Raw genomic sequence first — 22,526 nt, forward strand, 5'->3', positions numbered from 1 at the left:
ATTCTTACCGGTCTATTATGTCACTGAAAACAGTTTTTGCATGTTTCATGACACTCACTCTTTTTGCCCATCCTCCTTGATCTTCTCTTCTACTGCCTGCAGGGCTGCAGCCAGCGAGGCACTGGTCTCCTCTATCTTCTGGTGCACTGCATCTACTGTCACTACCCCTGCGACAAACGCTGATCCAGCTGAACTGTCCATGGACACCCCACTGATTGAAGAGCGAGGGGGCTTCACAGGTGGAGGTGTAGGGGTTGGAGTTGGGGGACCTGATGTATGGGGAGTTTGGGGTGTCTGTGGGGTTTGGGGAGTTTGAGGTGTCTGTGGGGTTTGGGGAGTTTGGGGTGTCTGTGGGGTTTGGGGAGTTTGGGGTGTCTGTGGGGTTTGGGGAGTTTGGGGTGTCTGTGGGGTTTGGGGAGTTTGGGGTGTCCGAGGTGTCTGTGGGGTGTGAGGAGACTGGGGTGTGTGTGGCATCTGCGCACTCAAGGCTGGTGGGGTTGTAACCTTGACAGGGTGGTTGTTCTGGGCAGAAGCTGTGCTGGCCATTCTGGTGACAGTCTGCTTGGCTGGAGAGGGCGTCGGAGTGGGATTAGGAGTTGCATTTAAAGACTGCAGAACATTTTTGGATGGTTTGGGAGCTGTGGGTGGAGGTGTAGGTTTTGGTAAAATTGGAGGAGGTACTTTCTTTCCTTCAACTGTAAGAGAAAAGAGATGGGAGAAGAGACTGAGCGGCTTTTGATGCAACAAGGTCTAAATCCTACAGGGTTTTACGGGATACTCACATAATTGTGTAAAGACAGGGCAAGTGAAAGGGCCACACTGTGTAGTACCTGGGCTGCCAGGTGCCCCAGTTGGTCCAGGAAATGGGGCTTTCTTGGTGATGGCAGCCGGTGGTCCTTGTTTCTTCATGTGCTGGGCCAGAACAGGTTTGGGGGACACCGGCGGTTTGATGGACTTACGAGGGGCACTCTCAGTAACATGGCCTTCCAGGTCTGCACTGTCTCGATGGGGAGAGTTCTCAGGATGTTCCTGTGGCCTGGGCTGTTCTGAAACAGTCACCTCTGACACAGGGCGCCTTTTAATGGTGCCAGTCCCATTCTCATATGGTACAGGCATCTGCCCATCCTGAACTTCTTCTGTATCTTTGTCTTTGCTCTTTGGGCGGCGCTTAACTGTATTTGACTCTATGAGATGGAACTTGGTGCCATTTGGTTGCTGCCTGGTGCTCCTTTTCAGCGAAGCTGTGCCATCCACACGTGAAGGATTCTCCTGGGGTAAAGAGTATGACATTTCTAGTCCCTCCTCAGTCTCATCTTTGCCCTGTCTAGGTCTTTGTTTGATGGTGAGATTTCCATCCTCAGCAAATGGAAGGTTCTCTGCTGAGCTCCCACTAGAGCTTGGCTGGGTTTCACTGCGTTGTCTATCCTGGACTGGCTCAGGCTGTGGTCCTCGCTTGGCAGCTGCTACTAACTCAGTGACAGGCCCACTAATAGTCCTGCGACGGTTCACTACTTCTCCATTCAGTCCAATCGCATCACGCTGCTTTGCTACTGCAGAACCCACCTGTAGAGAAACAATCTTGTTTTACTACACCAGATATTGCTATAACAGACATTTTTATGATAAATACTAAGTATCATCCCAACACAATGACAACCACCTTACCTGGAGATAGTGGCCTGCAGATTTTTGTAAAGCAAGACCCTTGGGACCCCCACCAATGGAGGACATTTCCAACATAGCCGCAATGCTCCTAACACTACCAGCACTCCCCGAGTCTACAGTGCCACCCAGGTCACTTGCACGTCTTTGTGGTTGGTAGGGAACCTCCAGAAGTGGTCCACTGTTCATCTCCTTGGGCACTTCTGTCAGATTATTACTGGAGCTTGAGATGGCTGAACTAGAGCGTTTGGGGGGAGGTGGAGGTGGACCTTTCTTCTTCTGTCTGAGTGCAAAGGACTGGCTTCGGTTGACATTTTTGTCTGCCTGCCCTTTCACTGAGTTGCTGCGAACCACCCGGTGCTGTACTGTAGCATACTTTCCTCCTAAATCTGGCACATTTAGCTCGTCCCGCTCCTGCTCACCATCAGACACAGCATAGCGATTCAGGCTGTGGGTACGTTTCTTAGGCAGACCGTACTCATCGCAGGCTTCGTTGCTCTCTGGAGGCAGGCACAGCAGTGGTACTGAGACAGCAGGTCCTTGGGGTGCAGCTTCCATAGTTTCCACAGGCTGGGCAGCTGGGTGTGAATGGGACCTTTGAGTGGGGGATTGGGGATGAGCACCAGGTGTCATGGGCTTTTCAGTTTGCTGATGCAGCTGAGAACTAGGTTTTTGTTTACCTGGTGCATTGCTCACCGTCTGTGAGGTGGGAGGTTTTGTTTTGGTGGGCGTTTGTGGAGGAGTATAGGGTGGTCCTGTCCTTTGGGGATAAGACTGACGTGGTTTTGCCTGCGCCGATGAGACACTTCTCTGGCCCCCCTGGCTGCTCTGGCGCATGGTACGTGCCTCCTTTTTGGGTGGCCCACTAGGCTCCTCTGTGTCTCGGCTCTTGTTCATACTGCTCTCATGCAGACTGTGGGCTCGATGTTGTGCTCCCATACTGCTGTTGGTTCTCATTTCTGAGCCATCCTGCACATCAGCAGGGCGAGTAAGAGCAGCCTGTAACTCCCCGCTCAGTTCACTGTCCTGGAAAGTGCTCATTTTAGGGGACAAACACTCTCCACTGTCGTGGGGTGGGCTCTCAATAGCCATCACCTCCTGAGTGGCTGGGGGCTTTTTACGCAGTGTGTTGCGACCGTCAGAGGCCTTCTGGATCTCTGCCAGCTTCTTCACTGCAAGCATAAGCTTCTTCTGGTGACCTAGGCAAATTAGGTTAGAGAAAGAGAGTAAACCACTATGGCCTAGGCAGTTTGGAAAGAACAGAAGCTTGTGTGTGAAATCACTAACAACATGGATCCCAGTCCACTATCTATCTTACCAAGTTTTGTAATGCCAATCTCCTGAAGGTCCTCCCAAGTGATGTCGGTAATAAACTCAATGTTTTCGTATCCATTTTGGACTAAGATTTGGTGATATTGACTCAACCCAATCATAGCTAACCACTCTCCAAGATTCGCCTACAGATTAAATGCAAATAAAAACAAATTAACATCTGGATGTGTTTGAATGTGTGTGTGTGTGGTTGTGCGTTTAACTCACCGGTTTTTTGTCAGGCAGCCACTCATTAACAGTGATCTTATTGATCTCTGTGGTTATCTTCTTTCGATGTCCTGGTTTGGTTACCCCAATAGCTGTTAAATCCTGAAAATAAATATAGGAGGCCCTAAACCAGCCAATCACATTTCAGCACACTAAGACCTTCATGCACAAATACACACTAAACCAAGTGGCATATATATTGTGCATAAGAACATATACACAAAAATGCACAATATTATATATACACAACATTACATATAAATAAAAGATAAAACATCAGACATATTAAAAACTCCAAGTGCCAGGATGACAGAAGCAGATGCAAAATGAAAAAAATAATAATAATAGAAAATTGGAAAGGAAAAAAATAAAATAAAATAATATTGTAATGTGAGGAAAAGAAGCCTTTTCAGAGTACCCCCAAACATAACTACATTAACATATCCTAACTGATTATGTCCACAGCGTTTCAACATTACACCCCTGTTGATTCTGCTTTCAGCAATGACACTATCTAAATCCTATGAAGTCCTATTTAGTATGGGTAGATGAGCTTGCTTTCAGGAATTCAAACTCCTTGAAGATTAATTTCAGGTTTAGTAACAATTTTGAGTTAGGGTTAGGGTTAGGGTTAGTAACAGATTTACAGTCCATTATATACATAAAATGACCGGTAATACTTCTACTACAAAATATGAAATATATTCATGAGATATAGATTTTAAACTCTTTTGATTTTAATCATATACATAAAATTATACAACTCACAACAGCATGTACATTAATCACAACATTTGCTTAAGTAATTATGTGATTCATCAGGATACCAACATAACATAGTAGGACAAAGACAAACACATTTGACAGCAGCAGTGTCTGGGGGGGATTTTCTGGGTAAGATTTTCCAATTTGCCTTGGGCAAAATTCAGACTCCCGTTAAACCTGTGTGCTTCTGGCACATTGGTAGCAATTTTATTTGAAATTTTGGGGAGACTTTGTTGGTTGATGTGCTTCTTTTCTGTGCTTTGAGTGGGTCTGTTGGTGTTACATTTAGGGTAGAGGGAAGTGAAGTGAATAGCTTAGAGTGGCTTAAGGGGATGGGCTGGGGGGACAATTCTTACCTCTGGGGTCATTCGGCTAATGGTAGGAATATCATAGCCGGCGCTGATGAAGTTTGGAGCGTAGACCTGCAGCTGAAATTCGCTCAGCCATTCGTTAACAGCCTCTGAGCTCTAGAAGAGAAGATAGGTGGCAGTCTATCATTGTTTGAGTCCTGTGACTGAAAATGGACCAAACCCCAGGCCAACAACCTGAAAACATTAGTCTCAGTGGCCAATGTCTTAACTTCACTAAACTTTATTAGTTCATAAATAATTAAAACCTATCCCTACTTTTTTTATACTGGAGTTAACATTATTACTCTTGGTCCAGGTATCTGCTCTAGCAACAAGAGCTTAAGCTTTAGCAAGTTAGGGCTTTTCTTTATGAACCAAACAGTTCAGCTTAAAAAAATATAGTGCCCATATATCATTTGCTTTGGAATGCCATTTTCCTGGAAGTAGGAGGATGTACTGTAACTCTATGTAGGAGAGGCAAAAATGGGCAGCACAGAAAATAGGGCTGTTTTGAACAGATGGCCCTCAGTCCAAAAGTTCAGCATGGAGCAGCGCTACTCAACAGCTCAAAGTCCTGCTGGGGATGGAAGCCAAATTTCTCTGTTATATGACTAAATGGTGTAATTTCTGCTTATTTCAGCTCATTATAAAACTTAATATTCAAATATGTATTACCAGTTTGCAATATACAAGCTCATTTATGGAATAAAGGATAATAACACCTAGACAGTGTCATATTCATATTGGGTTGGTACACCTTTCTAGAAAATATCAGCGTCATAGTCTCATATCCCCTACAGTTGTATCTGTTCTGCAAATCTCAGAGTGGACAGACTAAATCTTGATTTTTCACCTCAAAAATACACTCCAAATTCAAAAAGTCTACATTGTTGGGCACTCTCTGAAAAGAAATCAAAAGGTGAAATTTATTGCAAATGAGGCAAAAAAAATTAATGAAATGAATAAACAGAAAAGATCAGAGAGAAAGGAATCGCTGACAATATTAGACAGTAGTATCAGATTGAGCAGCTGACAAAAGTCTGAAGCTGAGGACAGCGTGCAAGGAAGTCTACGGAGAAGCCCACTCACCATGTCCTGATGACAACCGAGAGCACTTAATACTGATTATGCCAGCTGTGAGAGGAAGTCCTGTGAAAGCATCCTGGATGTGCAAATGCCAGTGCATGCATGCATATGTGCGCGTAAAAAAAAGTGTATGCTTGTTTGAGGGAAAGGTAGAGGGACAGTGTGACTCAAGCGGGAGTAGGAGTCTCCTTACCTTCACCTCAGGCAGCACCTCCCCTTTCTTCTGGGACACTGCCTCCCCATACGGCTGCTCATGAAGTGGACAGCTTGATAAACTCTGACTGCGTGAGGAGGATCCTAAAAGAACCATGCAATCATTCATATACATCAGAGCACTGCTATTACACAGACCAATCCATTTTGTGTTTTCTGACCAACTACTCCTCTTAGCCAATCAGATCATTGTGATGCTCCCACCCACAGCTATTAGTGCAACCATCTGGCACAGAAAAAGCAGCCAAGCCTCTAATTTGTGAAAAAATTGTGATTTCTTCTCAAAAGAGTTGTTTGAAATTCCCACTAACCCTTGTTGCTGGAAGCGTGAGAGGGGTGGTCCAAAGACTTGGTCTGCTCCAGCAGGTGTTCTTTAGCTTTGGCAGATTGGGACAAAACCGTGGCCAGAAGCTACAGAATAAACAAAGCTCATCAGATCAATACAATTACACGGAAATATCATTGATGCAGACTATGCCAATTGGACTTAAATGCTCATTCACTTGTGTTCAACTTTAAAGAATGAAGCTTTGCAAAAATGAGCAATGGATTTTTCTCTGATGTGTAAATGTCCCTCCAGAAAATGTAGGTAAAATCAACATCTCATGGTAGCTGTTTGAAGCTCATCAATAACTGGTCAGTATCAGGGCAAAGCTGGTTTAGATGGCCCAATAGCCCCAATAGCTCCACCAGCTATTGGGATGGAGGTCAATGTTGTAGACCATCTTGATCAATCTGGTTAGGACTCACAGAGACCAGCTTCTGATAGTGTTGGCTCTACATGGGTTCTAGTTGGTCATTTAAGGTGGTCATCTGATCCAGGCAAGTTTTGTTGGACTGCCTGCTTGTAGGATCAAGATTAAACTTCTGGATAATTTTGGTCAACCTTGTTAGTTTGACCTGAGATTGGTTTTACATGTTTCCTAACTTGTCTTTTAAGGTGATTAGCTGGACCTAGCAGGTTTAGTTGGATTGCCAGCTTGTGGGGTCAAGGTCAGCCTTGTAGACCATCTAGGTCAAACTTTTAATGGCTGGCAGAACAGCTTGTAAAAGTAACTGATTAAAAATGTTTTCTAGCTTGTCCATGCTCATTATTTATAATTATTTAGGGTCATTGACTGATATGGTTGACATGATTGTTCCTCCTTTTTTTCAGTTCTTGGAGATTGTAATAGACACGGTAATGCTGTCACTAGAACAAAGACACTTCTAACTATTTTAACCAGCCACATATAAGGCAGTTATTTCAGGTATCCTCTCAAACCACATTGGAGTTGAGTCACTTCTCATGTCAGATAGCTTACCTTGACTCCCTCTGCCTGTGCATGAATAATATTGCTGCTTCCTGCGCTCTGTCCACTACCAGAAGATCGGGCACTGGCCACGCTGCCTGAACTGCCCACACTGCTGCGGTCTCCACCTGGAACAACAAGCCCCCAGCAAACACACACACACAAACACCGTCAGCCCAGTTGGACCACACCTGCCCTAAACCCTCCAATCACACCACTATGAACTTCCCCTCTGCAATGCACTGATCTGATACACGGGATGACAGAGACTTACATAACAATGGTGACCAAAGACCAGGTGACTGATGGACACAAGGGCATGTTACCAGAGTCACTAATACGAACACACTCAGGCCCACGCTGCCTTCACTGAAAATGCAGTTTGCACACACGGCTACAGACACATCTGTGGATTGTCTGTATGTGTGTTCTTGAGGGAACGACTTAACGCATGTTGCTCTAACAGAGTGAATGGGAGTCTTTCAATGCGCCTACACGCCTGCAGTTGAGGAGGTTTCTGAGGTCAGGTGTACAGCAGCTGCACCTGGAGCGTGGCAAAGCAGGGGGAATTATGAGAGAAGAAGAAGAGGAGGATGATGAAGGGGCAGCCCTGCTGTTACCTGCCACAGGCTTGCGCAGCACCCAGATCTCTTCGCTGCTGCCACCTTGGGGACCACCGGCTGGGGTGGGAGAGCCATGTGGACTGGACTCTGAGCCGCGAGAACCTTTAACACAGAAACCACCATTAACTGTGCCCTGGCTTGGCCACCTGCCTGGGATCAGAAGTTTCCTGGAAAGGTCTGGCATGAGGACAGCTAAACTATCTCTATGCGCTTTAGTCTGCTTGACTACAAGCCTCTCTTTCCCTTTCAAACACACACAAGGCAAGCACGCATATATATACTGTATATCTAACACAAATATATATGAACATTTATATACAGAGTTACATGAAATATAAAAGAATAACATGTATTGTTTATGTGCGTGCATACATATATATATGCCTTGATTTGCACATACACTTTGGTAAAACATATATAATATATACAGATATATATGATTATATATGTAAATAGGTATCACAACAAAAAGTGTCGCAGTGCATTACAGGAGCATAGTTCATTAGGATTCTGAAGCCATCAAACCACAAGTGTGCTGTACATGAATGTGTTCATATACAAATAAAAATGCATCTTACAGCAGCTGTCTCTAATCATTGAGGTCTTGCATAATTTGTTAAAAAATATTGTTAAAGGGAAAGTTTAGCCTAAAGTTTAAATCCTGTCATCATTTATTCACCCCGTGAGCACAAAATAAGAATATTTGTAAACTGTTTTTGTCCATACAATGAAAGTCACTGTCACCATATTTGATTTGGACCCCTCTGACTCATTGTATGGACCATTTTACAAAATATTGTTTTGTGTTCCACAGAAGAAAGTCAGTCTTATAGGTTTGAAATTACATGAATTTGAATTTGGAATTAAATTTTTAAAATCTTTTTGGTAAATAGGACTTTAGTACTTATTTTGAAATTAACAGGCCAAGACAGAATGTGCAATTTTTTTTGCCATTTTACAGAAAAAAACCCAGCATGATTCTTCATAGTTGATTTAAACATAGTGTTAAAGGGAACTGAAATTACAACAGTTTCATTGATAGCTGAAAACATATTCAGATTGGTTGTGGTCACCATTCAAATTCTGTTCTGAGGGCATAGATGCCACATGGGCCTGACGACTATTGATCATTTACAACTGAAACAGACATAAACATATTCAAATTTATGACGATCCAGAGTACACGAGAGTACCAACATGCTCCATACCAATTTCAAAGCTTGTTTTGATACACAAACGCTGAAAGGATCAGAGTTAGTATATGCATGGAGAGATCAGTACAGTTGAGACAAAGGAGAGATGAAACAGACAGATGCTCATTGACGACACACACACACACACACAAACAGACTGATGTTGTGCAGAGATGCAGGTATGGAGGGGTGAGAGGCTGGCTGTGCATTCCCTGTTGGTCACGTGTAAAAGAGAGAAAGACTGAAGGGGGCAGTGGAGCGAATGCCAGGTATGGTCATCACAGAGAGGGAAAACGTAGCACCAAGATCAGGGAAATTTAAGGGTTAAAGAGAGGCTATGGACCTCTTTTGTGCTGGTTAAAAGAACTTACTAGCCAAATCTTGGTCATTCTTTGTCTCTAAAAAAACAAAAAAAATCAACAACCAAAATAATGTCAGAAAAAAAAACAATTGAAATGAAACATAAATGAGGAAAAATTCATAAATAATAATTTTCAGAAAAATTAAATTCAGAAAACGTTAAGGAATTATTGGAACCAATTGATTATCGTTTTTCTCTTCAGACTTAAAATGACAACAACTGTAACTGAACATTCCTTAAAGCTTTGTGAATAATAATAATAATAATAATAATAATAATAATAATAATAATAATAATAATAATACAGTGGAGACAGATTAGGGGATCTGTACCTTGTCCACTGTGCGGCTCTCCTGAGGTGTTTGGGGACCTGTTATAGCCAAAGGAAGTGAAAAGTGGCAGATGGGAATGTGGTGGCGGAGGTGGAGGAGGCGGCAGGATATGAATCTCATGATACGAGTCCCCATTCACCATGGCAACGGCGGGCGACACAGGGCCGCACACCGGCGCACAGAGCCGTATCTTTTGATACTGTTGGGTACAAGTGACTGTACTCCATGAACCTAGATACGACAACACAGCAACCACCACCACCACAACAAACAAAACAGTTACACATAAGAGAGGGAAAGCAAATTAACCCAACACAAAAAATCACGACCAATCACAAAATTCAAAACAGCAAAACCATAAAAGACAAATCAAAAGGAAGAAAACGCGTGTATATTTCGAGCTGTTCAGTGTGAACGGAGTGAAATGGGTGTAACTGTATCTCCAACATGACGATTTATATTTTATGTACACTCTCTCTCTCTATCTCTCTCTCTCTCTCTCTCTCTCTCTCTCTCTCTCTCTCTCTCTCTCTCTCTCTCTCTCTCTCTCTCTCTCTCTCTATATATATATATATATATATATATATATATATATATATATATATATATGAAATATAAGCGATGTGTGGAAATGCAAGGTTAGTGAATGAATTGGAGATGAGCTGGTGCTTGTAGTGAAATGCAAAGTGTTTCTTAATACTTGTTTCTGTAAGTCCCTGAGGAGAAATACTAATGAGAAGTTTAGTATGCAGGACTATTTTCACTTAGTCTGTGCGTGGGTGGGTGTGCAATTGTGCAATTTGACCATTTATGAGCACAGCGGGACTTTTATGAGCACAGCAGAGAGCTTGTCTGAAATGAGAACTGTCCTCCTTTCACTAATTAAAAAATAAATAAAACACCAGTTACAATGTGTTTATAAAAGCTGCAATGTCAGTAAATAAGGGACTATAAGAAAGTACTTAAAATATTCTAAAAAGCACAATGTCATAAATAGCGGGGCACAAAAACATGAATGGAGTGGAGGAGACCGAGCAGCAGATGCAGACACAGACATGGGATACTTTAGTGATGCATGAGACACAATGAACACATAGATTAGTTCCCTGCTGTCATTCCCAGACAGAGCCATAGACCGGACATAAACCCGCTGGATGGAAAGAGTGCACTTTATGGACTGCAGAAATCTGCATGGGTGCACAGAAAAGTCTTTTGATGCACAAAGATTCCTCCCATGAGTTATACACTAAAAATTTTCAAGACCAGGTTTAACGGGTCTTCTCTTCTCTTCTCTTCTCTTCTCTTCTCTTCTCTTCTCTTCTCTTCTCTTCTCTTCTCTTCTCTTCTCTTCTCTTCTCTTCTGATAATTAACACCATCAGCCTCAAAGATAGGTTCTCTAGCATGGACGGAGTGGTACTTATTTGCTAATGTGAAGGAATATGAAGATCTGGATGCCCCAAGTGTTACACTATATTACATATATTACACAAGTGTCTATTAAATTCCAGTCCAGCAGAGGGAGCAATCTAATTAGCTCTGCTGTTCCATTAATATCTGGATGAAGATGTAGCCACTATTTAAGGCACTATTATCACCAGATTCCCTTTTGACAGCATATAATGCTATATAAACTGAGCATCGCGAGATGAGAAAAGAGCTGAAATGCTCCACATTTGCCCTGGGTTGTTGCCACAAAAACAGATGGCCCAGCCTCGCTCTCAATCCAGTGCACATGAGCAGCATGAACATCTGGCTGTAAATAGAATCAGGGTCATGTGAGTTTATCAGCATTACTCGTGCATCTGTGAGTGTGTGAGGTCTCAGTAAGTGGCAGCACTGACCCGCCTGTTGTCCTCTCTTACCCGCAGTCCCAGGCCTCTTACTGATCACTTCTACCAAGCTGGAGGGGAAGTAGCCCACTCTGTCATTTCCTGTGCGGTTATCATGGATGCAGCCCTTCCACCTCCCATCTGAATGTTGCTCCAGAACCTAGATGAGTAATGAGTCACCATCATCTGTCGTCTACTGTATAATAATGGCAATACACATTATCTGGATCTTCATAGTTATCTTCATTTAAAGTCTCGTGCTTACTAAACAGTGTGAGAAATTTTTAACAATTTTAACATTTCAAATACTAAAATTTAAATATTACAGAGGTAGAAGAGACCTTGTAGTAAGGAGCTGAGGCCCTTATCTAAATAATTTGTGAAAATTTGGGGGGAAACAAAGGCAACAGCACCCTCTGTTGACAAATTTCGAAAGGAGTCAAAATTGCTTTAGAAAAACTACATATTTAGCACAGTTTGAGTTTTAATGATGCATGAGAGTAAAATAAACTGCAAATATTCAACATTTGTTTTAGAGCAGATCTTATGAATATTACCGTGATGACATCTCCAGCTTTTATGTTAAGGCTAGTCAGGTCGTAATTGTTACTGTAGTCCTTCAGTGCCCTGACCTGCAAGGCTGTTGAGGCATCTGCATTGAGATATAAATGGCATCAGCTACTACACATCACATATAAACATACATATAAACAACATGCATAAATAGAAGATGTATATTTACCGTTTTTCTTACCTCGTAGCATCTGCTTGATCTCCCGGCTGGCCTGTGTAGCAGTGAACTGGTAGACGATGTCCAGCGCTGTCTGGCTGTATGTGTTTCTCACTGTTGCATTGATGCCACTCTGTAAGGTGAAAATTAAATACTTTTTTTTTTTTACATTTTTGAGATCCCTTGAACTAACACGGGATATATGTTTCTCCATGAAACATAAAAGCTTCATCTTTTTTACTTCTGATGTAGAAAGAGGTTGATCACCATTCAAAATAATTCAAACCTAAGAGCCAAAACCTGGTGGAAACCACCATATCATTGAAACTCCAAGTTTGAACCTAAATGGGTGAACTGTTCACTAGTGAAGTTGGTGTAAGACAATTATGTACACATATATTCAACAGTCAGTTATGTTCTAAATACAATCAATGCTATCACAAACAGTATGGGTTAGTCAGTTAATTAAATGTTGGTGCTTTTCTCAATTATAAATTATATTTTTTATTTTATTAGTTTCCATGTTGCTGCTGTTACGCCACTAAATTCCCTTCAAGGATCAATGAAAGTTTCTCTGTCTTACATCCAGCAGGAGGCGCACCACATCCGTCTTCCCACACAGCGCAGCCTCGTGCAGGGCAGTGCCCGCTTTGGTCTGCCTGTTGATGTCGATCCCAGCCTGGATCAGCAATCTATTAACAGAGGACATAATAAGTAACTAGTTAGACTCCTTTTGCGATAAAAACCTGCCGTCTATGCAGTATACTATTCTGCTTGTTACACAGCTACTTACAAAATAAATAAACAAACATTAAATATTGAAGTTACTGAATTATTTTATCAAGTGAGAAAAAGAAACCACAGAGTAATAAAAGAGCAAGTGTATGAGATTGGTTGCCAAGTAGAATATGCAGTTTAGTGTCATTATACATCACAGGATGCCACATCTGACCAATCAGAATCAAGTATTCCAGAGAGCCATGTAATTAGGTGTAGAGTAAGATGATTTAGTATTGTACATTAATGACACTTAAGTAATGTTTCATATATACTAATAAAAATTACATTCTGTAAATTTCACCCGGTGTGGCTTCTTGCCCCAGATTATGCTATGAGAACTAAATTAACAAATGTTTCTATTTATATCCCATTATAACACATTGGCCAATGCATCAACATCTTGCACATGCTAAACTAATTTCTAATTATGTCACAATGTAAAAAAAATAGTCTTCCCCATCTCAACCTTCCATTTTATATAAAACTTAAGCACTGCAAAACTGCCCAAAAATCGCCAATCAGCCTCCCGATGACTGAACGGCCTCTATTAGATAGAGCATGACCTTCTGACACTAGACTAAATTCAATTATGACAGCAGGACATCAGCAAACACAGGTGGCCCGAGCCATGGCTACAGAGAGGAGGATGGGAAACAGGGTGAGAGAACTTGGCCCTGTTGCCGCATCAGACACCTCCCCCTAAAATTAGCTGCCAAGATGACAGTTTTAGCTATACGCAATGCCCTCTCGTGCTCGACCTCTTTTGGAAAATGCAACAGATTAAATAACATATTGACTGGTCATGTCGGGTATGCACATATTGTGTGCTGAACTGTCACTGTGCATTGGCCCACATTGGAAACATTGTGTTTCTGCTAGTGGGCAAATGGCCACATTCATCTGTGTTAATTAAAGGTATGAGAGTGTTGACACACGTACATGACACTGAGTTAAGAAGATAGCATTTTAATATAAAGGTAACAGCTTTAGTTAGAGGTGCCATGATCCATTTCTTTCACAGATGTGAACAACAAATGAAGCCTGCTTTCATATTTTCCCTCATTGCATCAATCTATTTATGCAATGCATACTGCCTTTGGGGTTACTGGATTAATGATGTAATTAACAGCCTTGCAATAGCCTGCACTCTGTTGCTGTAACCTGCACATTCATGTGGCCTATAATTAGCTCCTGGCTGATCAGAGCTGGACTTGTGCTGGATTGGAGAGAAAGAGAGATGTGGGTGCTGTGTGGGCACATGTAACAGTCTTCTTCTAACGTGTGATACAGCAACACGTACAATCCAGGCAGGATAATTAATGATGAGTGTCAAATGTGCAGTGATAGACCTGGTGATCACATGGAGATGTTTGAGCTACTTTTATACTCTTTATGACACCTAACAATCTAGTACAAATTAGCTTGTCATTTTATATTTTGTTGATAATGTTCTTCAAGAATTCATGTCACCAAGGTTAATAGCTCAAAAACAGATCACTGAAGAGTCCAATCCAGCATGCAAGATGATAAAATTTAAATTTGTAAGTATTTATATAAGCATAGAATATTCATGATACTATATTTTGCAATACAGCAGGATACAATAAGATAACACAACACAACATTGAGCACTTAAGTGAACAATTTGTCCCTGGACAACTTTGAGTTTAATAAACAATACTCACATCTTCATAACGCATGCTTTTGAGACTTAAAGTCTAGGCTAATAACTGATTGGATGATGAAGTTTGACAAAATGAAATTCAGTTTTTTTTTTGGATCAAATCTTGTGCTCAGGTTTGACTACAGATGTAAAATAAAGCAGTCATAGTAAGTGGTAATCAATTGCATAGAAGGGGATATTCTCCTCAACCACCAGTGTGCAGCATCCACCTGGATGATGTGACGGCAGCCATATTGCGCCAGAACGCCCACCACACACCAGCTCATAAGTGGAGAGGAGATAGGGTGTGTGGCGAGTGGGGCGGGGCCGAGAGGCGTGGGAACGAGGAGTGAGGCCAGGTGTAGTGATTGGAGATGAGCTACACCTGCGCCCCACCGCCGGTCTTGAGTCCCACGTAGGAGATGGAAGGATATAAAACTGGAGTGACGACCGTGAAGGACGAGAGAGGACCAGGTCTGGGACATTATTTTAGGTGTTTTCTTTTATTTGTGCGCGTCAGTCGCCGTGAGGGGCTGACGCGCTGTTGTGTTTATTTTGGATATTAAAATGAGTTTTGATTGTGCGCCGGTTCCCGCCTCCTTCTTCCCGATGAATATGGAGATGTGAATATCGTTACAGTGGTGCCGAAGCCCGGGAGAAGGAGGGACGTGCTGCTGAAGATCCCTCGCCGCTGTGGTGAATCCGCGGTGCCCTCGAGCTGGCGAGGTATGTGCCGCCAGGGACGCTCGAGGCGGTGGGCTGGAGCGAGTTGCCGGGGACGGGCGAGCTCGCTGCTGGCCGCCCACGATATGGAGGGGCGGCTGCCGTCCGTGAGGGAGCGGAGGAGTCGGCGCCGTTCGCCAGGGGGCCGGAGCCTGCCGCCTCCGTGATGGAATCCGGAGGGGCAGGGAACGGGGGACTCCTGCCGGCTGCCCAAAACCGGAGGAGCCGTCGCCGTCCATCGGGCGGCGGAGGAGTGTCGCGCCGTCCGCCGAGGGCCGTCCAGTGCCACCGCCAGGCACCGCGGAGGAGATCACCCAGCTGGTGGAGGGCCGAGCAGCAGTGCGTCTGGGAACCGGATTTTTTTTTTTTTTTTCTCTCTCCCCTCTCTCGTCCTTGTCGCTCCTCCTTCCATCTCCTTTTCTCTCGCCTTGTCTGTCCTACCCCCAGGTTCCTGCAGGTCCCCGTGAGCGGTCCCCCCCGGAGGGAAGGTGGGGGGGGGGGGGGGAGTACAGCGCAGTCTCGAGGGTACCCCCCGGCCTGCGAGGGGCAATGGGGGTATGTGGCGAGTGGGGCGGGGCCGAGAGGCGTGGGAACGAGGAGTGAGGCCAGGTGTAGTGATTGGAGATGAGCTACACCTGCGCCCCACCGCCGGTCTTGAGTCCCACGTAGGAGATGGAAGGATATAAAACTGGAGTGACGACCGTGAAGGACGAGAGAGGACCAGGCCTGGGACATATTTTATGTTTTGGCTTTTATTTGTGCGCGTCAGTCGCCATGAAGGACTGACGCGCTGCTTTATGTTTAATTTGAATATTAAAATGTTTTTGATTGTGCGCCGGTTCCCGCCTCCTTCTTCCCGATGAATATGGAGATTTGAATATCGTTACAGGGTGATGAAGCCAATCAGTGTATGGGTATAGTTAGGAAGCAATAATGGGCAAATTTGGCCAGGGTTTTGGCTGGGATTTTTAATGGCCACAGAGAGTCCTGACTGACCTCAGTTTAATGTCTCATCCGAAAGACTGTGCTTTTTGTCAGTATAGTGTCCCCGTCACAACACTGGGGCGTTAGGACCAACACAGACCACAGGGTGAGCACCCCCTGCTGGCCTGACAGGCTCAACCCTGTTTAGCTTCAGAGGGCAACCAGTCTTGGGCTACAGGGTGATATGGCTGCTATAAAGACATATACACATAGACATAGACATACACATACACATGGACATAGACATACACATAACCACAGACACACACACACACACACACACACACACACATCTGAAACAAAAGAAAAAATAAACAATTTGAAATTTTATTTAATTTAACTGTGTATTAAAAAAACTGAAATACAAATAACATAACATTTTTTATAAAGACTGTTGACATATTTAACCAAAAAAACTTAACAATAAAAAAGACAGCAAAATTACTAAAACTTTAATTGAATTTAAAGTAAAAACTGAAAATATTAAAAGAAAAACTAATTCCAAATAGTAAAACTAAATAATAAAACCTATAATAAGATCTCATTGATACTAAAACATCACTTCTTGCACATAATGAAGTCCAGAATCAACTTTAATAATAACCAATTCTAGGGTAAATCAAGATATCAAAAGGGAGCACATGAAATTAAGTCATTTCATTCACAAGAGGCTTTTATATGTCATAATATAGTCATATATTAATAAAGTTTATACTTTAAATTCGATTAAAGTTTTGGTAATTTTGCTGTGTTTCTCATTTTTATTCGTATGTTTTTTTCCTTATTTTACTTTTATTTTCGTTTTTAAGTACATACATTTAAATTAAATTAAAAATAGAATTTTTTTCTTTTTTCTTTTGTTTCAGTTAACATTTATTTTAAGCACATCAAAACAAACTTTTTTTTAGGTTGTAGTTTTCCTTAACTACAATGACCCTGGTAAGCACTCTCTATAGGTACACCAAGGTTAAACAAAATAGAGCCCAGCATAAAATGATATTAACACTAAGCCAGCCCTTGACCTAAAAACGGTTTGACAACTTTGCTCTAAAATATACATTGACAAACAGTCACGTGACAACTGTATTGACACCAAGTATCGATCATTATTGGCGACTGCGCTGGTATTCCTGTTAGCTACAGGGCTTGACACCGAGCCTATTCATGTATCATCATAATCATAATAACCAGAGGGCTGAAATTAAAAAAGCAGACAATACATAATACAATTTGTTTAATATATATCTCAATCAAATATGGAAAATTTGGGAGTGCTATATGATGCATTGATTAATTGTTCCAGTCTGACTGTTGTCCAATAAAATGTCTGACGTGCAGTGTAGCATTAGGATGGTAGAAAGGCAGGACAGTGCAGAACACCTTTGATCTTCCTCTCATCTCTGTCTGATAATGAAGGAGGTCTGGCTCTGGCTGTCACAATGATGGATGGCAGTGTGTTGTATTAGGGAGTGGATGGGGCCTGAAAAACCCAGAGGAATATGGCTGGGGACAGGCCCACTCAACCATGCTCATGTTCCCAGTGAAAAGAAGGAAAGATGCCCTTCATCAGACAGGTACAGCTGTCTGTACGCAGATACAGCAGGTGATGCGGAGGACATGGCTTGTCCAGTGTCTGACTCGCTGAGCTTGTATATCAATGCACAAAATGCATGACTGAGCCGAAATCTGGGGCGATAGATTTCTCATCAAATGTAAATAGTTGCATGAGGACCTCTGGCCATTTGTATGATAATGCAGTGGGATGCCACATGATTACTAACTTATAGCTCATCAAAGAGTTTCTCTAATTAGCCGATCTGTGAGCTTCAGGCAGTTCTGATAATACTCAGATCTCATAATACACACACACACACACACACACAGATCAATGGCTCAAAGTCAAAATTAGTGGAAATGAATGGTGAGATTAAACATAAAGTTGTGAGTCTTATTATACTCAGTAAAGCAGTAGCTAAAATAAAATAAAATATTTATTTCAGATAAAATGTATTTAATGTCATTAACGACTGCCTAATTTTTTTCCCCAGAATATTTTAGTAACTGACCATGGAAAACAACCTCTTGGTCTAAACAATAAGGGGGAAAAAAACTGACAAACAAAGCCAAAACCCATTTTAGGCCTGTTAAAAATCCCAGCCAGGACATGTCCAGGAAAAAGAGGTTCACCCTACCAAATGATGGCAGAGTTTTTAGGGAATTATTTGAAAACTATTTTGAAATAAATAGTTTTTTGCAGTTCCTTTTGGTACCAGTGGAGCAGAAATGGCTTTGTTGAACATGTGATGTATGGATCTTGTAATATATGTTAAGTGACTGACTGCTTCCCCTTCTCTCTCATGAGTGGCAGTAAATCCATCACTTCTGACCTACACATACTGCCTGAATCATCATCATCACATGTTCATCGGCTGCTCATTAGCATCAATGAGAGCGAGTCTGTTTTCAGAGTCTCACTTCATCAAGCACATGGATCCATTAACACTCAAACACACACAGCAGGCCCACGTTTCTCCAAATCTGTTCCAGTGTAGAAACAAACTGGCCTGAGGATGAGCATATTGTCAGTAAAATCATTTCTGGGTAAACTATTCTTTTAAAATTCCATTATGTATTATGTCACGAAGGCTTGACGAAAGAAGACTGTAGCTTGACCATGCGAAAACATGCTGCAGCTTGATTACAGCTTTTCTTACGCTGTGCTGATGCGGACTGTGAAACTGTGACTAATCAGGCTTAGATATGACAGGAAATATATTTCCTTTCACACACACAACCGGTTTACAGATGTGTTACGAGAGATTCCTGTGTGTGATGTATCATCGCCAGCAGCACATGAAAAACATGCACTGTTTCTGTTTAAGAATTTTAGTATGTACATGTTAATTTCTATGTTCTACATTTACATTTTTAACATCTCAAGTTGTATAAATTAAACTTAATTAATGTATTATGAACAGACAAGAATGAATGAATGAAAAACTGCATATTTGTTATTATTATTATTATTAATAATAATAATAAACAATGCATTTATTGAACTGTTATATAAAATTGACCTAGATTCATAAATAATGTGAAAATATTTAGCTTATTGTTAATTCATGACACCTGATTGAAATGAAACCTCATTCTTAAGTGTGCGATGTTGTTGTAAAGTTTTCTTATCCCAGGAGGTTTAGTGGCTTAATTTATTAAATTTTAAAGTGGCCTGATTTATTTTCAGTGTCTGGTAAACAGAAGTGTAACATCGACCCGGCACAGGCAGTCTGAAATCTGGAAAAGCACACTAGAGGTGTGCCTTCTATTTTTAAAAAAGCATCGGAGCCATGCATCCTGTCTTTTCCATCCGAGTCGTCGGGGCTCTGAAAGCTCACCTAATGATGTCGATGTGTCCGTTCTTGGCAGCGAGGTGCAGCGGGCTGGTGCCATTGGGATCAGTCGAATCTCCGGGCTTGGGCTCCAATAGAGCTGCACACATGTTACTGCTCAGTAGCAGCTGGACCACCTGCAGAGCAAACAGATGATCATACACACACACACACACACACACACACACACACGCACGCACAAAAGCCAACTAGAGACAGGAAAAAGATGTAAAAGTAATTTGACAGAGACCAAAAAAGCAGTGTGTGACTCACCCCAACCCGGCCGAATTCACAAGCAAGGTCCAATGGAGTCCTCCCACCATTGTCCACTATGCAGGGGTTCGACTGATGCTGCAGAAGCATCTCAGACTGTGAACAGGTAATATAAAATAATATAACAATATAAAAATATCACACCTCCCAGCTTTTTAGTGCCACACAAAACAATGACACATTTACATTCCATGTTTAAACATTTAAACAAAAAACTAAGTCTTTCAGAGGGAGAAAATAGCCACAGTATCTACTAAAACTGAACTCTTCCTTGCATTAAATGCATGAGTGTGGGATGATCTAGCATCAAAGCATTTACTCGTCAGGTTCTGGCTCCAAGCTGTCAGTATCCATAACCACATGTCAAATCTTTTTTCATATGGAGTCTTTGATCAGCAGTGGACATGGTGTTGTAGCAGTGTGTACTCACTACGTCATAGTGTCCGTGCTGAGCAGCCAGGTGCAGGGGGATCTGACCCTCATCAGACTGACTGTTCACTGAGGAGCCTGACTTCAGTAGCAACTTCATGGGCTCTGACTTTCCCTGCCAAGCTGCATAATGCAGAGGCCGCATGCCTGGAACATAAAAAAAGAAACACTTCAAATATTACTGCACTGCAAAATATACCTACATATTATAGTTGAGCTTGTTTTAGGTTGTTTGAATGTGACATCCAAAGCAATAGTGCACTTTTTTTTTTTTATCTGTGTGACAAAACAGGACAAATGTGAAGTTGACAAAATGACACTGATGTTTTTCTGGTACCTTTCTGGTCCCTGATGTCCACTATGGCCTGAGACTCCAGCAGCAGCGATATAACCTCCACATTTCCATTGAGAGCTGCGTGGTGTAGTGGTGAAAATCTTTGAATAACACATAAAAATGACATAAACAGGAAGTCAGAATTTAATTGAGAACGCAAATTCCTTTGGTGAATTTGAATTGAGGTAACAAACAGGATGCAGAACTGTAATTCTGAATTTGAACGCAATTAAAAAATCAACTTCCATTTTAATTCCATTGGAATGGAATTAATAAAAAACTGTTGTAAATGGAGCTTTTAGTCATATTTTTTTAGTATGAATCAGCATTAGGTTATCAAACAACAAGTGTCTGTGTGTACAAGTATAGTAATACCAGTAATACCAGTAAATTTGGAACGTTTTTGTTTTCCATGAGGAAACAAGCTTATAAATGACATAGAATGAAGTGGTTTGAAAATCTAAAATAGCAGAAGGTTTCTGTGAGGGGTAGGATTAGAAGCAGGGTTAGGGTACGGGGATAGAAAATACAGTTTAAACAGTATAAGAATTGTTACCTCTATGAAATGTTGCCACAAAAAATGGAAACCAGTATATATGATAAGCGTGTAAGTAAATATATATATATATATATATATATATATATATATATATATATATATATATATATATATATATATATATATATATATATATATATATATACAGTATATGACAAAAAAAAAGAATAATTAATATTTGTTTATTGATTTATAGTTGGCCCTGTTAATACGCAGACCAGCAGCACTTAACAGATGTTAATGTCTCTTGCTCTCCTGATTTCTCCTGTGCCTCCCTGCAGCTAGACCACATCAACTGCCTTTACGAAAGACTATACTGGCAGACAATACTGTCCGCCACATACACTTGAACTACAAGAGCATTCATTAACTTTCATAGAACTGAACGTCTGAGGTTAATACGAGGAGCCTGTGTTTGAACTGCAGCCTCATTCATCAGTGTGCATGTGTCACTGTGTGAATGTTTGCTCAGCTGTTTTTGATAATAGCAAAGTCTGGCAGTGTAAGACCACGTGATTATATATGAGACAGCAGATTGTGTTTGTCTGTTTGTATATACAAGATTTAATCATTCCATCTTGAATGCTGCACCAAAAATATCTGTGACTTTCCAAACACAAACAGTACATTACAGGCTTCAGCTTTTTGTCTTATTATTGAAAAAGAGATAAAAACATTTCAGACTATTTAGAATATGCAGAAAATCACTGCCACTAAAGAACTTTTATTTATTTTAGTTTTCAATATTTTGAAAGTTTTTGTTCATTGTAGTGGACAAATACTTATATGTGGACCACAAAACCAGTCTTAAGTGTAAATGTTTGCAACAATATTTGGCTGTGATACAGCTATTTGAAAATCTACAATATGAGCTTGCAAAAAATCTAAATACTGAAAAAATCGCCTTTGAAGTTGTCCAAATGAATTCTTAGCAATGCATATTACTAATCAAAAATTAATTTTTAATAAATTTACACTAGGAAATTTATAAAATATCCTCATATGATCTTTACTTAATATCCTAATAATTTTAAAAGAAATATCGATAATTTTGACCCATACAATGTTTTATTGGCTATTGCTGCAAATATACTCTAGCGACTTAAGACTGGTTTTGTGGTCCAGGGTCACAAATAATGAATATTCTTTATGTTTTTTAGTATATACCCACAATGCATTATGATTTAGCATGTCAAGAGTGCAGTAGGGTCCTGTGCTCTTTACCCATTAGTGCAGACGTTTTTTCAAAGTGGCAGAGATAAAAAAACCCTCACTGGATTTTCTGTCACAACTCAATCCCTGTGATTGGTGCATAAAATATGCAGTAACCAAGGATACGGTTGTGAGGCTCTGGTTGCTGTGAATATAAACCCTTTGAGTGTGGCAGCTCAGAGCAGAATACTAAACTCACAGGAA

The 22,526-nt window shown here is 41.4% G+C and overlaps 1 protein-coding gene across 12 annotated transcripts in view; it reads right to left on the minus strand.

Annotated features, from left to right (window-relative positions):
* LOC127950987 (caskin-1) overlaps positions 1-22,526 on the minus strand; it is a 99,405-nt gene that overhangs the window by 3,524 nt on the left and 73,355 nt on the right. The window contains exons 3-22 of one of the 12 annotated variants that reach the window (XM_052548537.1): positions 20,555-20,652; positions 20,219-20,364; positions 19,789-19,884; positions 19,522-19,652; positions 12,560-12,668; positions 11,989-12,109; positions 11,804-11,898; positions 11,259-11,406; positions 9,417-9,647; positions 9,095-9,121; positions 7,528-7,632; positions 6,920-7,035; positions 5,927-6,026; positions 5,596-5,699; positions 4,323-4,433; positions 3,202-3,303; positions 2,981-3,119; positions 1,666-2,861; positions 831-1,563; positions 59-695 (exon numbers count right to left, since the gene is read on the minus strand). In XM_052548537.1, the coding sequence (XP_052404497.1) occupies positions 59-695; positions 831-1,563; positions 1,666-2,861; positions 2,981-3,119; positions 3,202-3,303; positions 4,323-4,433; positions 5,596-5,699; positions 5,927-6,026; positions 6,920-7,035; positions 7,528-7,632; positions 9,095-9,121; positions 9,417-9,647; positions 11,259-11,406; positions 11,804-11,898; positions 11,989-12,109; positions 12,560-12,668; positions 19,522-19,652; positions 19,789-19,884; positions 20,219-20,364; positions 20,555-20,652 (4,545 nt within the window). Of the gene's footprint in view, positions 1-58; positions 696-782; positions 1,564-1,665; positions 2,862-2,980; positions 3,120-3,201; positions 3,304-4,322; positions 4,434-5,595; positions 5,700-5,926; positions 6,027-6,919; positions 7,036-7,527; positions 7,633-9,094; positions 9,122-9,416; positions 9,648-11,258; positions 11,407-11,803; positions 11,899-11,988; positions 12,110-12,559; positions 12,669-19,521; positions 19,653-19,788; positions 19,885-20,218; positions 20,365-20,554; positions 20,653-22,526 lie in introns of all 12 variants that reach the window. The other 11 variants (XM_052548508.1, XM_052548519.1, XM_052548497.1 and 8 more) reach the window with 11 other exon arrangements.

Source organism: Carassius gibelio, chromosome A3 (genome assembly GCF_023724105.1).
Source record: "Carassius gibelio isolate Cgi1373 ecotype wild population from Czech Republic chromosome A3, carGib1.2-hapl.c, whole genome shotgun sequence".
NCBI lineage: Eukaryota > Metazoa > Chordata > Actinopteri > Cypriniformes > Cyprinidae > Carassius > Carassius gibelio.